The sequence below is a fragment of the Argopecten irradians genome, chromosome 3, assembly GCF_041381155.1.
Source record: "Argopecten irradians isolate NY chromosome 3, Ai_NY, whole genome shotgun sequence".
In the NCBI taxonomy this organism is placed as follows: Eukaryota; Metazoa; Mollusca; class Bivalvia; order Pectinida; family Pectinidae; genus Argopecten; species Argopecten irradians.
In genome coordinates, this window is record NC_091136.1 from 36,706,766 (window position 1) to 36,720,816 (window position 14,051).

Here is a 14,051-nt window from a genome sequence, read left to right on the forward strand (position 1 = left end):
AATAACTGCCACAAATCTTAAGCGATTTTTTTGTAACTTGGTCACGTGGTCAAATGTGCCAAGGGCTCGTATGAGTTCGTCGTCACTTTCATCTGACCCTATTTGGGGGAGTTATGGCCCTTTGATTAACAAAAAATGCATTTTTCGCTGTTTTCGTGTAACTTTCGCAAATATTACCAAATTTTTTCGAAAATTGGTAACATGGTTAAAATTCTCACGGTCTTGGCCAAGTTTGATCGGGATTTTGATTAGATCCTATTTGGCTGAGTTATGGCCCTTTGATTAACGAAAAAACACCATTTCCATCCGTTTTCTGTTCAATTACTCTCGCAAATATAACCAGATTTTCTTGAAACTTGGTAATATGGTCAAATGTCTCTGGGCCTTGGCTCAGTTCGATCAACATTTTCATAAGACCCTATTTGGCAGAGTTATAGCCCTTTGAATAACGAATGCGGGGGGATATGAATTCTATGAATTTGCTTGTTATCTTACTGTTCACTAGCCAATTGCTATAGACTACTAGAAGGTCAGGTGCTGCCTGATCTTTACACTGTACTTGCCTTCTCTATTATCCTAGTATTGGTTCAGACCAGAGATTGGCACAGATTGTACTGTCGTTAAATGTGTTTCTATTGGTCCCAAGTTTAATGCTTACATGGAGTTGCCATGCACTGGCTGTAGATCAGTGGTTTTCCTCTGGGCATTTTGGCTTTCGTTCATTCATTAAAATCTGACAAATATTTACATGTTTAAATTACCATCAGATGGTAAAGGAAAAAATATTTTCATATTTTTTGTATCAAAGATCCAGCAAAGTCATGTATATATATATAGAGTAAATCCCCTATACACGTAACTCGAACAGCAGGGGGACCAGATCAATAGTTTGAGGAATACAGGGTATTTGACTCATCAGAGGTTGGTCATGATCGATCATCGATAGTCAAAATGTCTGGTCTCAAACTATGACAAACAATGCGTGTCAATGACATTTTAATTACCGTGATTTTCAGCATTTTGAACTTTTATGAAAGTTGTTTTTGATAGCAATATCAACTTGAAAAAAATATGTATGACATAAAAATAAATTTCTCAATGGCCAAACACCTGTTCAACGAATGCATATTTTAATACTTTATTTTGATGAAACAGGGATATGTATCTGTTCGAGAAATAAGGGGTATTCAACGAATGGCTGTTTAAGCTATCCAGGGTTTTGTTAGAGGAAATATATAGAGAAACGGTCGGGACCTTGCGATCAATTCGACGAATGAAGGGTATTCGAGGAATGCGAGTTTGAGTCAGAGGGGTTATCGCACTGTAGTTAGTTTATACAATATTTTATTCAAGTAAACCTCATACATACACATACAATTGAAGCTTATAGCTTGATATATCAAATCCCCTCCTATAATATATACATGTTTACGAAAATGGCACTAAAATACTGTAAACCTAATTTCTTCCACGTGCGATTTACCTTCGCGAATTTCACGACCCAAGTAAATTCCCGAAAGTTTATCTCTGCAAATGAACATTTACCAGGTACATCATTGAATCTGAGTGGAATTTCTGGAAAGTTTTTATGTCCACGAATGTTAATCTTCGCTACTTGGTTTGAAATAGAAATTGCAAAATTGAATAGCCACGAAAGAAAGTTGGTTTACAGTATAGCTATGAACATTCCTCAGTTTTATTTGACGTCTTCCTGAGAACTGCCTCTTTTAACACCTATACATTATTTATACCAGAACCTGGAAGCATGCCCAGCTAGCAGACAACCTTATACGACAGCTCGAGGACCAGGGTCTACAGATGGCCAAACAGAAGCAAGATTACTTTGGTAAAGTCTCTGGATTCTAAACAAATTAAAACCGAGGCTGTTTGTGTAACTTCAGTTCCTGTAAAACTCTTGAAGAAAAGAGTTTTGCATTGATTTAATGGGACAGATAATAATCTTATTGATTGCTACACAATGAGATACATTGTATTTACATTTTCTTGTCATTCATTGTCTGTCAAAATCATTCAGATATTTGGACTAATTCTATGACATTCATGACTTTAATGTCAAATGTGATTCCTCTAGTCCTCTTAATAAATTATTGACATCATTGTGATGCACAATTTGTTTGTCTCTTGTTTCAGATCAACTGCAGAGTGAGGTTCTAGCTTTATCTGATGAAAGAGAAAAAACTGAGGTAAAAATTCTATTTGGCAAACATATGAAATCATAAAATGGTCACTAATGGTGTGTGTTGGTTAGCAACTGTTTGTTACCGTGGTAATGATGTGAATGTCTGTTAACCTTTTCACACTTAAACAGTAATAAAAGTCTGGTGACTATTCATATATATAATTAGCCACATAGGCCTTTCATATAGAAAAAAACTCAATTTTGATATGAAGTATACAAATTGACCCCTTATTCATTTTTACAGGAATGATATACCAGTATGTACAAATATTTTCATGAAAATCAAAATGAGTCAGATATTCGAATTTCTTTTACAGATTCATTTCTAAGTTTAATTTGTAGAAATTTATTTTTTGGAAAATTGTCGGTGTCAATTTTTAGGTCATCTGACCCAAAGGGCGTCCGTCGGCGTCCGCAGTGCGTAAACTTTTCATTAAAACGACTTCTTCTCAATAACAATAAGGCCCAGAGTACTCATATTTGGCCTGTAGCATACTGGGATGAAGAGCTACCATAGTTGTGAAAATAAATGACCTTGACTTACTTTCAAGGTCACAGGGGTCAAAAAGACTGAAATCTTTGAATGACTTCTTCTCAATAACCATAAAGCCCAGAGAACTCATATTTGGCCTGTAGCATGCTGGGAAGAAGGGCTACCAAAGTTGTAAAAATTAATGACCTTGACCTACTTCTAAGGTCACAGGGGTCAAATAGGCTGAAATCTTTGAACCACTTCTTCTCAATAACCATAAGGCCCAGAGTACTCATATTTGGCCTGTACCATGCGGGGAAAAAGGGCTACCAAAGTTATGAAAATGAATGACCAGAGATATAACAACACTTTGACAAGATCATATCAGCCGCATTTCATTTTTCATCTGTGGCAGCCATCTTGGATCATCTGTGGCAGCCATCTTGGATCATCTGTGGCAGCCATCTTGGATTTTGGATCGACATAAAATATAACAACACTTAGTCAGGACCATGTCAGGATCATTTCATGCAGGTTTCAGCTTAATCACACTGGTAGAACTTGAGAAGAAGTTCAAAATTCAAGATTTTAGAATATTTGACTCTCGTGACCTTGAAAGTAGGTCAAGGTCATTCATTTCCACAACTTTGATAGCCTTTATCTCAGCATGCTACTGACTATATATGAATACCCTGTATTGACCTGAAGATGGCTACCATGACACCATATCTAATTATTTTCCTATACAGCTATTGCCAAGATAGTCAGATGACCGTTAAGGCCCTTGGGCCTCTTGTTAGTGTGTAGGGCAACATTGGAAGATATTGTGACAGGAAAAGACAAATAATGTATAATTCAGTTCATTATCAAATACCATGGTGGCCGAGACGTTAAAATGTCCGGACAAGCCCTTCATCTGGTTAGTTTAAATCCCATGCAGGACAATTGTTAGGTACTGACAAATGGTGAGTTTTCTCTAGTTACTCTGGCTTTCCTTCAATCATTATCTAAACCTGGAGTGCTTTAAATGACCCTGACTCTTAATAGAACATTAAAACTAAATTGAAAAATCAAAACCAAAGGCTTACCACAACATGTTCTTTATCTATATGTCTTAATGCTTTAGGAACTGGCCAGAATCAACCAGGAGCTTGAAAAGGAAAAACAGAAATTAGAGTCATATCAGCAAGAAATGACAGAAGAATATGATCGCATCAGGGCGTAAGTTTATGGTTTATAAGGTCATCTGACCCAAAGGGTCAGGATGACCTATTGTCATCATGCACCGTCCTTCATCTTGCGCCGTCCGCCGTCTGTAAACATTTCATTCAAATGACTTCTTCTCAATAACCGGAAGGCCCATTGTACTCATATTTGGCCTGTAGGTTGCTGGGATGAAGGACTACCAAGTTTGTTCAAATGAATGACCTTGACCTTCATTCAAGGTCACAGGGGTCAAATAGGCTAAAATCTTTAAACAACTTCTTCTCAAAAACCAGAAGGCCCAGGGTACTAATATTAGGCCTGTAGGATGCTGGGATGAAGGCTACCAAATTTGTTCAAATAAATGACCTTGACCTTCATTCAAGGTCACAGGGGTCAAATAGGCTAAAATCCTTTAAACAACTTCTTGTGAATAACTAAGAGGCCTAGAGAGAGGCCTAGATGACCTTGATATTTAGGCCTGCGGCATGCTGGGATGAAGGGCTACCAAGTTTGTTCAAATGTGAATGACCTTGACCTTCATTCAGGTTCAAATAGGCTAAATCCTTTAAACAATTCTTGTGAATAATAAGAGCCTAGAGACCTGATATTAGGTCTGTGATGCTGGATGAAGGCTACCAAGTTTGTTCAAATAAAGGGGACCTTATTCAAGGTCAAAAAAGGCTTAAATCTTTAAACCAACAACTTCTTCTCAAGAACCAGAATGCCCAGGGTACTGATATTGGGCCTGTGATATGCTGGGATGAAGGGCTACCAAGTTTGTTCAAATGAATGACCTTGACCTTCATTCAAGGTCAAAGGGGTCAAAAAGGCTAAAATCTTTAAAATGGTTCTTCTCAAGAACCAGAAGGCCCAAGGTCTGACTGATATTGGGCCTGTAGGATGCTGGGATGAAGTGATACCAAGTTTGTTCAAATAAATGCCCTTGACCTTCATTCAAGGTCACAGGGGTCAAATAGGCTAAAATCCTTAAAACAACTTCTTGTGAATAACTAAGAGGCCTAGAGACCTGATATTAGGCCTGTAGGATGCTGGGATGAAGGGCTACCAAGTTTGTTCAAATAAATGGCCTTGACCTTCATTCAAGGTCATAGGGGTCAAATAGGCTAAAATCTTTAAACGACTTCTTCTCAAAAACCAGTAGGCCCAGGGTACTGATATTGGGCCTGTAGGATGCTGGGATGAAGGGCTACCAAGTTTGTTCAAATAAATGTCCTTGACCTTCATTCAAGGTCACAGGGGTCAAATAGGCTTAAATCCTTTAAACAATTTCATGTGAATAATTAAGAGGCCTAGAGACCTGATATTAGGCATGTGGCATGCTGGAATGAAGGGCTACCAAGTTTGTTCAAATAAATGACCTTGACCTTTATTTAAGGTCAAAGGGGACAAATAGGCTAAAATCTTTAAACGACGTCTTCTCAAAAACCTGAAGGCTCAGGGTACTGATATTGGGCCTGTAGGATGCTGGGATGAAGGGCTACCAGGTTTGTTCAAATAAATGACCTTGACCTTCATTCAAGGTCACAGGGGTCAAATAGGCTAAAACCCTTTAAACAACTTCTTCTCAAGAACCAGAAGGCCTAGGGTACTGATATTGGGCCTGTAGGATGCTGGGATGAAGTGATACCAAGTTTGTTCAAATAAATGCCCTTGACCTTCATTCAAGGTCACAGGGGTCAAATAGGCTAAAATCCTTAAAACAACTTCTTGTGAATAACTAAGAGGCCTAGAGACCTGATATTAGGCCTGTCGCATGCTGGGATGAAGGGCTACCAAGTTTGTTCAAATGAATGAACTTGATCTTCATTCAAGGTCATAGGGGTCAAATAGGCTAAAATCTTTAAATGACTATGTTGTATTGTAAAAATAGTCAGATGACCGTTAAGGCCCATGGGCCTCTTGTTATATAATACGACCAGGTGTACTAAACTGAACATGACAGATGTACTAAACTGTACACCACACAGGTGTACTAAACTGTACACCACAGGTGTACTAAACTGTACACCACACAGGTGTACTAAACTGTACACCACAGATGTACTAAACTGTACACCACACAGGTGTACTACACTGTACACCACACAGGTGTACTAAACTGTACACCACACAGGTGTACTACACTATACACCACACAGGTGTACTACACTGTACACCACACAGGTGTACTAAACTGTACACCACAGGTGTACTAAACTGTACACCACACAGGTGTACTAAACTGTACACCACACAGGTGTACTAAACTGTACACCACACAGGTGTACTAAACTGTACACCACACAGGTGTACTAAACTGTACACCACACAGGTGTACTAAACTGTACACCACACAGGTGTACTACACTGTACACCACACAGGTGTACTAAACTGTACACCACAGGTGTACTAAACTGTACACCACACAGGTGTACTAAACTGTACACCACACAGGTGTACTACACTGTACACCACACAGGTGTACTAAACTGTACACCACACAGGTGTACTAAACTGTACACCACAGCTGTACTAAACTGTACACCACACAGGTGTACTAAACTGTACATCACACAGGTGTACAAAACTGTGCACCACACAGGTGTACTGAACTGTTCACCACAGGTGTACTAAACTGTACACCATAGGTGTACTAAACTGTAAACCACACAGATGTACTAAACTGTACACCACAGGTGTACTTAACTGTCCATCCATTTGTTACTTATTCTGGTCTTGTTCCCTTGTCCTGTGGTTGTTGACCCAGTATATTCCACACAGGTGTACTTAACTGTACACCACACGGGTGTACTAAACTGTACACCAAAGGTGTACTAAACTGTACACGACAGGTGCACTAAACTGTACATCATACAGGTGTACTAAACTCTACACCACACAGGTGTACTAAACTGTACACCATACAGGTGTAGTAAACTGTTCATCACAGGTGTATTAAACTGTATACCACACAGGTGTACTAAACTGGACACCACACATGTGTACTAAACTGTACACCACAGCTGTACTAAACTGTACACCACACAGGTGTACTAAACTGTATATCACACAGGTGTACAAAACTGTGCACCACACAGATGTACTGAACTGTTCACCACAGGTGTACTAAACTGTACACCACACAGGTGTACAAAACTGTACACCACAGGTGTACTAAACTGTAAACCACACAGATGTACTAAACTGTACACCACACGGGTGTACTAAACTGTACACCACAGGTGTACTAAACTGTACACGACAGGTGCACTAAACTGTACATCATACAGGTGTACTAAACTCTACACCACACAGGTGTACTAAACTGTACACCATACAGGTGTAGTAAACTGTTCATCACAGGTGTATTAAACTGTATACCACACAGGTGTACTAAACTGTACACCACACATGTGTACTAAACTGTACACCACACAGGTGTACAAAACTGTACACCACACAGGTGTACTAAACTGTACACCACACAGGTGTACTAAACTGTACACCACAGGAGTATTAAACTGTATACCATACAGGTGTACTAAACTGTACACCACAGGTGTACTAAACTGTATACCACACAGGTGTACTAAACTGTACACCACAGGTGTACTAAACTGTACACCACACAGGTGTAGTAAACTGTACACCACACAGGTGTACTAAACTGTACACCAAAGGTGTACCAAACTGTATACCACACAGGTGTACTAAACTGTACACCACACAGGTGTACTAAACTGTGCACTACAGGTGAACTAAACGGTACACCATTTAAATTGATTGTTAAGTGGTGATAGATGGATATAATCATACTATGTAATTCCTCATTTTTAAATCTTATTATATATCTTATATTTATACTAGTAATGCTACATATTCACATTTAGTGGGGGAGGAAAAGTAGGTTCCCATGTACCCCTCTGGCAGTTTTTCGAAACATGGTTTTTTAGGACCGTTATGATGTCTAGTTTCATTTTATGCTTGTTGCCATTGACAACTAATGTCCCATGAGGGTCATATGGCGGTCATCTTGGATTTCAGGTATCAAAAATGGCCAAAATGACACATTCGCATATATGCGCATAGATAGAGAACCAGACAACAACAGAGGCAAATAAACATATTTTTAAATATTATTGAAACATGCTGAATACGATTAAATCATAATAATGACGTTACGTCTTCTTATTTTTGTGAAATGACGGGAAAACAATGAAATTTTCAGTTTTTTCCCCTAAAAATATCGATAAATGTCATAATTTACATCACAAGTAAAATAATTGATGGACAAAACACCTTGTAACAGCCATTTTGAATTACACTAACCCTTGTGTAAACACATGTGTACTATAAAAAGATATATCGCATGAGTGAGGTGGGAAAAAGAGAGGGACCCCCCCCTACACACACACACAGAAAAGAAAACGCAGAAGAAGAAAAAAATGAAAAACAAAATCAATAAATTAAAACTCCAAATATTCTGTCAACACACATTGTAACGGTTATTCTGATTTGAACTGACTCTTGTCTAAACATATGTGCATTATAAAAGGATAGATTTATGGTTTTTAGCAGAAGAAGCGAGATGACCTCCAACCCCCTCCCCAATAATTTAAAAGAAATATATTCCCGGATCCAGTTAACATCCAAAGGCTAGTTCACATGTTTTATCCATAATTCAGGCAGTTCCCAATAACCACAATAATTTATTTATTTTTAGTGAAAACAACTGGGTTCGAATCTCCTTCAATGTTTGGATATACCCCCCATGAAAAAGGTGTACCATTGTGATTCCTGCTCGCATAAGTTAAAAACTACGAATACATATAATATCTGCTGAGGAGGAACAGTCACAGACTGGGCCGCCACAACGGGATCCTAGGAAAACAGTCAATTAGAATGAAAGGACAGGGACCGTAGGTAAAAGTCATTGAAAGTAGTCTGACCACGCCAAAAGGCAGCAGACATGATGTCCTGGAACCAGGACCCATTATGGAGAGCCAAAGAAGCCGCAAGGGCTCTAACCTCATGGGCCATCTCCTTGCATTTCGCCCCAGATTGATAATTAGACTGCTCATAAGCAATCCTGATCACCTAACATATCCATCTGGAGATGTACTGGGAGGAGAAATCCTGCTGACCCTGTTTAATGGACAAGAATAATACATCGCCCCCTTGTTTTATCAAGGGAAAACCTAAGCGTCCGACTGGGACAAAGCAGCCGATCATTCTCCTTCCATTCAATAGAGATTGTGAATCTTTACCAAAAAGGCAGGATCAGTGAGTAGGGTAACAGAGCTATATCTGGCCCAACGAAGCACGATAAATGAATAGATGCATATCACTCCTTCTATGGCCTGAGGCAAAAGCAAGCAGGAAGTCAAAAGTAAAAACCTTAATTGAGACCGACACCAAAGGCTCTTAAGGAGCCCCTTTCAGTAACACAAGTGCTTGATTCCACTGTGGAGCTAACTGCCGTACCCTAGGCCTGTCCAGACTGAACCACCTAATCAAGGTAGACAAAGAGTTGGAAGACCCTAACTCTGATCTACCATGAGAATACAGTACACTGGAAATAGCCATGCGATAGCCTGCAATAGTACTAGAGGCAAGTTTGCGTTCCCTAAACAAATAGAGAAGGGAATCCGCAATCAGCTGGGCAGAGGCTTTGACCTGATCAATCTTCCTGTCGATACACCAATCACAGACGATCTTCCATGCATGTTAGACGGCATGTGAGGAAGACTTATTGATCGGGCGATGCGAGCTGACAAGTCTTAAGAAAAGCCTGACTGAGCGAGACCTCCTGAGATAGATTCCACGCTCTTGAATGGATCTTCCGGAACCGAGGCTGGCGCAGGAGATTGGTTCTGAGTGGGAAAACCAGAGTAATATCCACCAAGAGAAACGACAAGAGCTCCGGAAACCAGGATTGTCTCGGTCACAGGGGCGCTATCAGAAGGAGGGGAAAATGATGCTCCCGAAACTTCTATTAGAACCCTGCCCACCAGGTGGAATGGATGGAATGCATAAGCATGTATCCCCTCCCAATCAAGAGATAGAGCGTCCACAGCCCAAGTCCTTTGGTCTGGCACCGGAGAGACAAAAGTGGACAATTAGTGGCGAAGTGGCGAAAAGGTCTATATGAGGTATGTTCCACATCTAGCAAATGCCCTCGATGATAAGGAGATTTAGCTGCCTTTCTGTCACAACCGGCTTGTGGCGCCTGTAAAGAGTATCCGCCAGAGCATTCAACATGTCTGGAAGATGCTTGACTTAGAGAGTCAACCGCATTTCCTGACAGAAGAGAAGAACACAAATATCGAGGGCACAAAGGACGTGGGACTTTGCCCCCACCCTTTCCTCCCAGATACGCGACAACTGTAGAGTTGTCTGTAGTCACACAAACCACCTTGGAATGTAGAATCTTCCGAAAAGCCTGCAGCGCCAACCGAACAGCCTTATCTCCAGCACGTTGATGTGCTCGGAGACCTGATCCCCAGACCACTCCCCCAACTGGCAATGGCCGTCAAGGTAAGCCCCCCAACCTGTCATCTGTCATCGCTTCAACGATTCCTAGACTTGGTGGAGTATGAGGGAATCGTCGAAATAGATGTGTGCATTTATTTTCCTGGAGAGATGAAAGCCTACGCCAACCTGCAGCAGTTTGATGAAAACCAAAGTAACAGTCGTGATACCGAAAGGATTTAGTTTTGTGGTAATGAGCTGTGCTATACCATCGTGTCTTCAGGACAAAAAAAAACAAGGATAATAATTCGAACACAGTGGTACGTTTCGTTCTGGCACGAGCCGAAAATTTATGAAAAATTCTATGTTTCCAGTTGTTCACTAAAAGAGTGGATTATTACTGTTCTATCTACGTTCTAGTTGTAATTGGGGCCGAGATGGCTGATTGTTATGATGTCTCGACATATAACCACAATCCCTCCACCTCTGGGTAGCTTGTTCGAATTTACAGGGGCAGGTGCCAGTTATTGACTGCTGGCGGTGTTTTTTCTCCGGGAACTCCGCCTTTCCTCCACCAATAAACCTGACACATCCTTACATGACCATGGCTGTTAAAAATGTAATTGTAGTTTGGAACTGTCTGAATCATAGATCAGGAAATATGTAATTTATGTAATAATAATAATGAGATTTTTTTCTCTATGAGTAGTGTTGGGAGTGGGGGGGGGGTGTCCACGATTCTTCTGCTAAAAAACATAAAATCCTTTTAAAATACACATATGTTTACACAAGCGTAAGTTTAATTCGAAATGACTGGTACAAGTTGTTTTGTCCATCAATTGTTTTACTTGTGATGTAATTATGACATTTATCGATAGTTTAGGGGAAAAAAACTGAAAATTTCATTGTTTTCCCGTCTTTCACAAAAATCAGAAGACGTAACGTCATTATTATGATTTAATCGTATTCAGCATGTTTCAATCATATTTAAAAATGTGTTTATTTGCCTCTGTGTGTTGTCTGGTTCGCTATCCATGCGCGTATATACGAATGTGTCATTTTGGCCATTTTTTGATCAATTTCTATGGGGAGGGTGGTCCCTCTCTTTTTCCGACCTCATTGATGCGATCTATCTTTTTATAGTACACATATGTTTACCCAAGGGTTGGTGCAGTTCGAAATGACTATTACAAGGTGATTTAACCATTAATTTTTTACTTGTGATAAACATTCTGACATTTATTGATTTTTTTAGGGATAATAAACTGAAAATTTCATTGTTTTCCCGTCATTTCACAAAAATGGGAAGACGTAACATCATTATTATGATTTAATCGTATTCAGCATGCTTCAATCATATCAAAATATGTGTTTATTTGCCTCTGAATGTTGTCAGGTTCTCTATCTATGCGCATATATGCGAATATGTCATTTTGGCCAGTTTTTGATAATTTTTTAGGGGGGGGGGTTCCCTCTCTTTTTCCGACCTCATTGATGCGATCTGTCTTTTTATAGTACACATATGTTTGCACAAGGGTTGGTTCAATTCGAAATGACTGTTACAAGGTGATTTGTCCATCATTTTTTTTACTTGTGATAAAAATTATGAAATTTATCGATTTTTTAGGGAAAAAAAGCTAAAAATTTCATTGTTTTCCCGTCATTTCACAAAAATAAGAAGACTTAACGTCATTATTATAATTTAATCGTATTCAGCATGTTTCAATCATATCAAAAAATGTGTTTATTTGTCTTTGAATGTTGTCTGGTTCTCTATCTATGCGCATATATGCGAATGTGTCATTTTGGTCATTTTTGATACCTGAAATCCAAGATGGCCGCCATATGACCCCCATGGGACATTAGTTGTCAATGGCAACAAGCATAAAATGAAACTAGACATCATAACGGTCCTAAAAAACCATGTTTCGAAAAACTGCCAGAGGGGTACATGGGAACCTACTTCTCCTCCCCCACTAATTATTATACAATGTATTTATGACTGGCATGGACATGAATGGTGAAACATTATGACATGTCTAGCTACTAATGTTTGCACTTTTCAGTGAGTTGGAGGATACCGCTGAGTGTATGAGGATACTGGACTCCGATAGAGTGGCGTTATCTGATACCCTTCAACAGCAACAGTACAGTCTACAGGTAGAACACTAAATAGTGTATACATTATGTCCAGCTTGTAAAATTCTTTCAAAATGTCACTGTATCATGAAAGAAAATCTACCAGTAATTACCAGATAAACTGAAAGGAATAATTGAAAGAAAAAGTATCATTCTTGAAAACTAAATTTTTTTTCAAACATTAAATTTTCTAACATCTGAAACAGTGAAAGTGAATTCGGATGAAGATTTGATATTCCTCCATATCATAGTCTATGAGTAATGTTTTGGTATCTTCCCTGTATTAGAGCCTGAGTAGTGAGAAGGAGAGGATTCTGGAGACGTTACACGTCCAACAGAGCTCGCAACAGAAACTGACAGAGGAGAACCAGACTCTGGCTCTCACGAAGGAGGAACTACAGTCTACTCTCAAACTCATTGAGGTCCAGACCAAGGAACTGCTCCGGGAAAAATCACAAGCTGAGGAAAAGTTAGTAGAGTTGATAAATCGTGTTAGATTAAACTAAACAGCAAAACTGCTTTGAGAGAAAGAGCATGGCTTCAATTGTGAATTAAAGCCATAAATCATGTTATTAAAGCATTGAATTGTCTTCTTGGGGGATTTATGAGCTTATATTTCTCCCAGAAATGTAGACAAGTTGATTAACACGCGTGAGCACTTTATGATTAATTTGCCTGCATTCCTGAGAGAATTCTAGGACCATAAATCCCCCAAGAAGGCAATTTAATGCTTATATTTCCATTTTGTTATTTTTAAGCCAACCTGTAATGTACACTGTTATCCCTATTACCAAATCAAATTCCCCACTGCCCCCGTCAGTGGAGCCTCTTCTTGTGACCTACCTCCGACGTGATAAGAATGAACCCCAACATAATTTGCATTAAAAAAAAGTCCATGGAAATAAACATTAATTTGTCAGTACACTTCCAACATTTTTATCAATATGTTCCATCTTTAGGATATTCAACATTTTAAAATCATAACTACAAATATTGTTATGAATAACATAGAACAATTAACAATAGAAACAAGTTTTTTTTTCCGATAGCATGCAAGTACGCACAAAAAATTTGCATTGTGTCATTACGTCATGACGTCTTTCAGAACAACATCACAATACATGTTAAACATATCACTACACCAACGGGGGTTATAGGAGAATTATGATCTCATAAATTCCCTTTTTGGTTGGTAAGGTTATATAGTGTCAGTCCCGAGCAAATGGAAATGTGTTATAGTTCTTACATTTCGCAGTTGTAATGATTCCTTTTTTGTAATTTATTTGTGGGGGGGTTGTTTTCATAAATTATCTTTGTAACCTTAAAAAGTGTCATTCTTACGACAACTTTCATATGTAAAACAATGATTTAGATCAATTTTGCGAGGTATTAAATTTTGCGAATTTGGATGAATCAGCAAGTTTGGCGAAGGTAAAACCCGCACAAATATTCGCAAATATACAGTATACAGTTATTTTTTATCTTTAAGTGATATTACATCCATTGTAGGATCAGAAAATTAAAGATAAAAACAAATAGCTTCAGATGTTGGTTTGGATATG

The 14,051-nt window shown here is 39.0% G+C and overlaps 1 protein-coding gene across 1 annotated transcript in view; it reads left to right on the forward strand.

Moving 5' to 3' along the window:
- LOC138318436 (pleckstrin homology domain-containing family D member 1-like) overlaps positions 1 to 14,051 on the forward strand; it is a 36,285-nt gene that overhangs the window by 5,718 nt on the left and 16,516 nt on the right. The window contains exons 5-9 of the mRNA XM_069260780.1: positions 1,755 to 1,846; positions 2,152 to 2,204; positions 3,799 to 3,893; positions 12,417 to 12,510; positions 12,777 to 12,958. Of these exons, the coding sequence (XP_069116881.1) occupies positions 1,755 to 1,846; positions 2,152 to 2,204; positions 3,799 to 3,893; positions 12,417 to 12,510; positions 12,777 to 12,958 (516 nt within the window). The remainder of the gene's footprint in view (positions 1 to 1,754; positions 1,847 to 2,151; positions 2,205 to 3,798; positions 3,894 to 12,416; positions 12,511 to 12,776; positions 12,959 to 14,051) is intronic.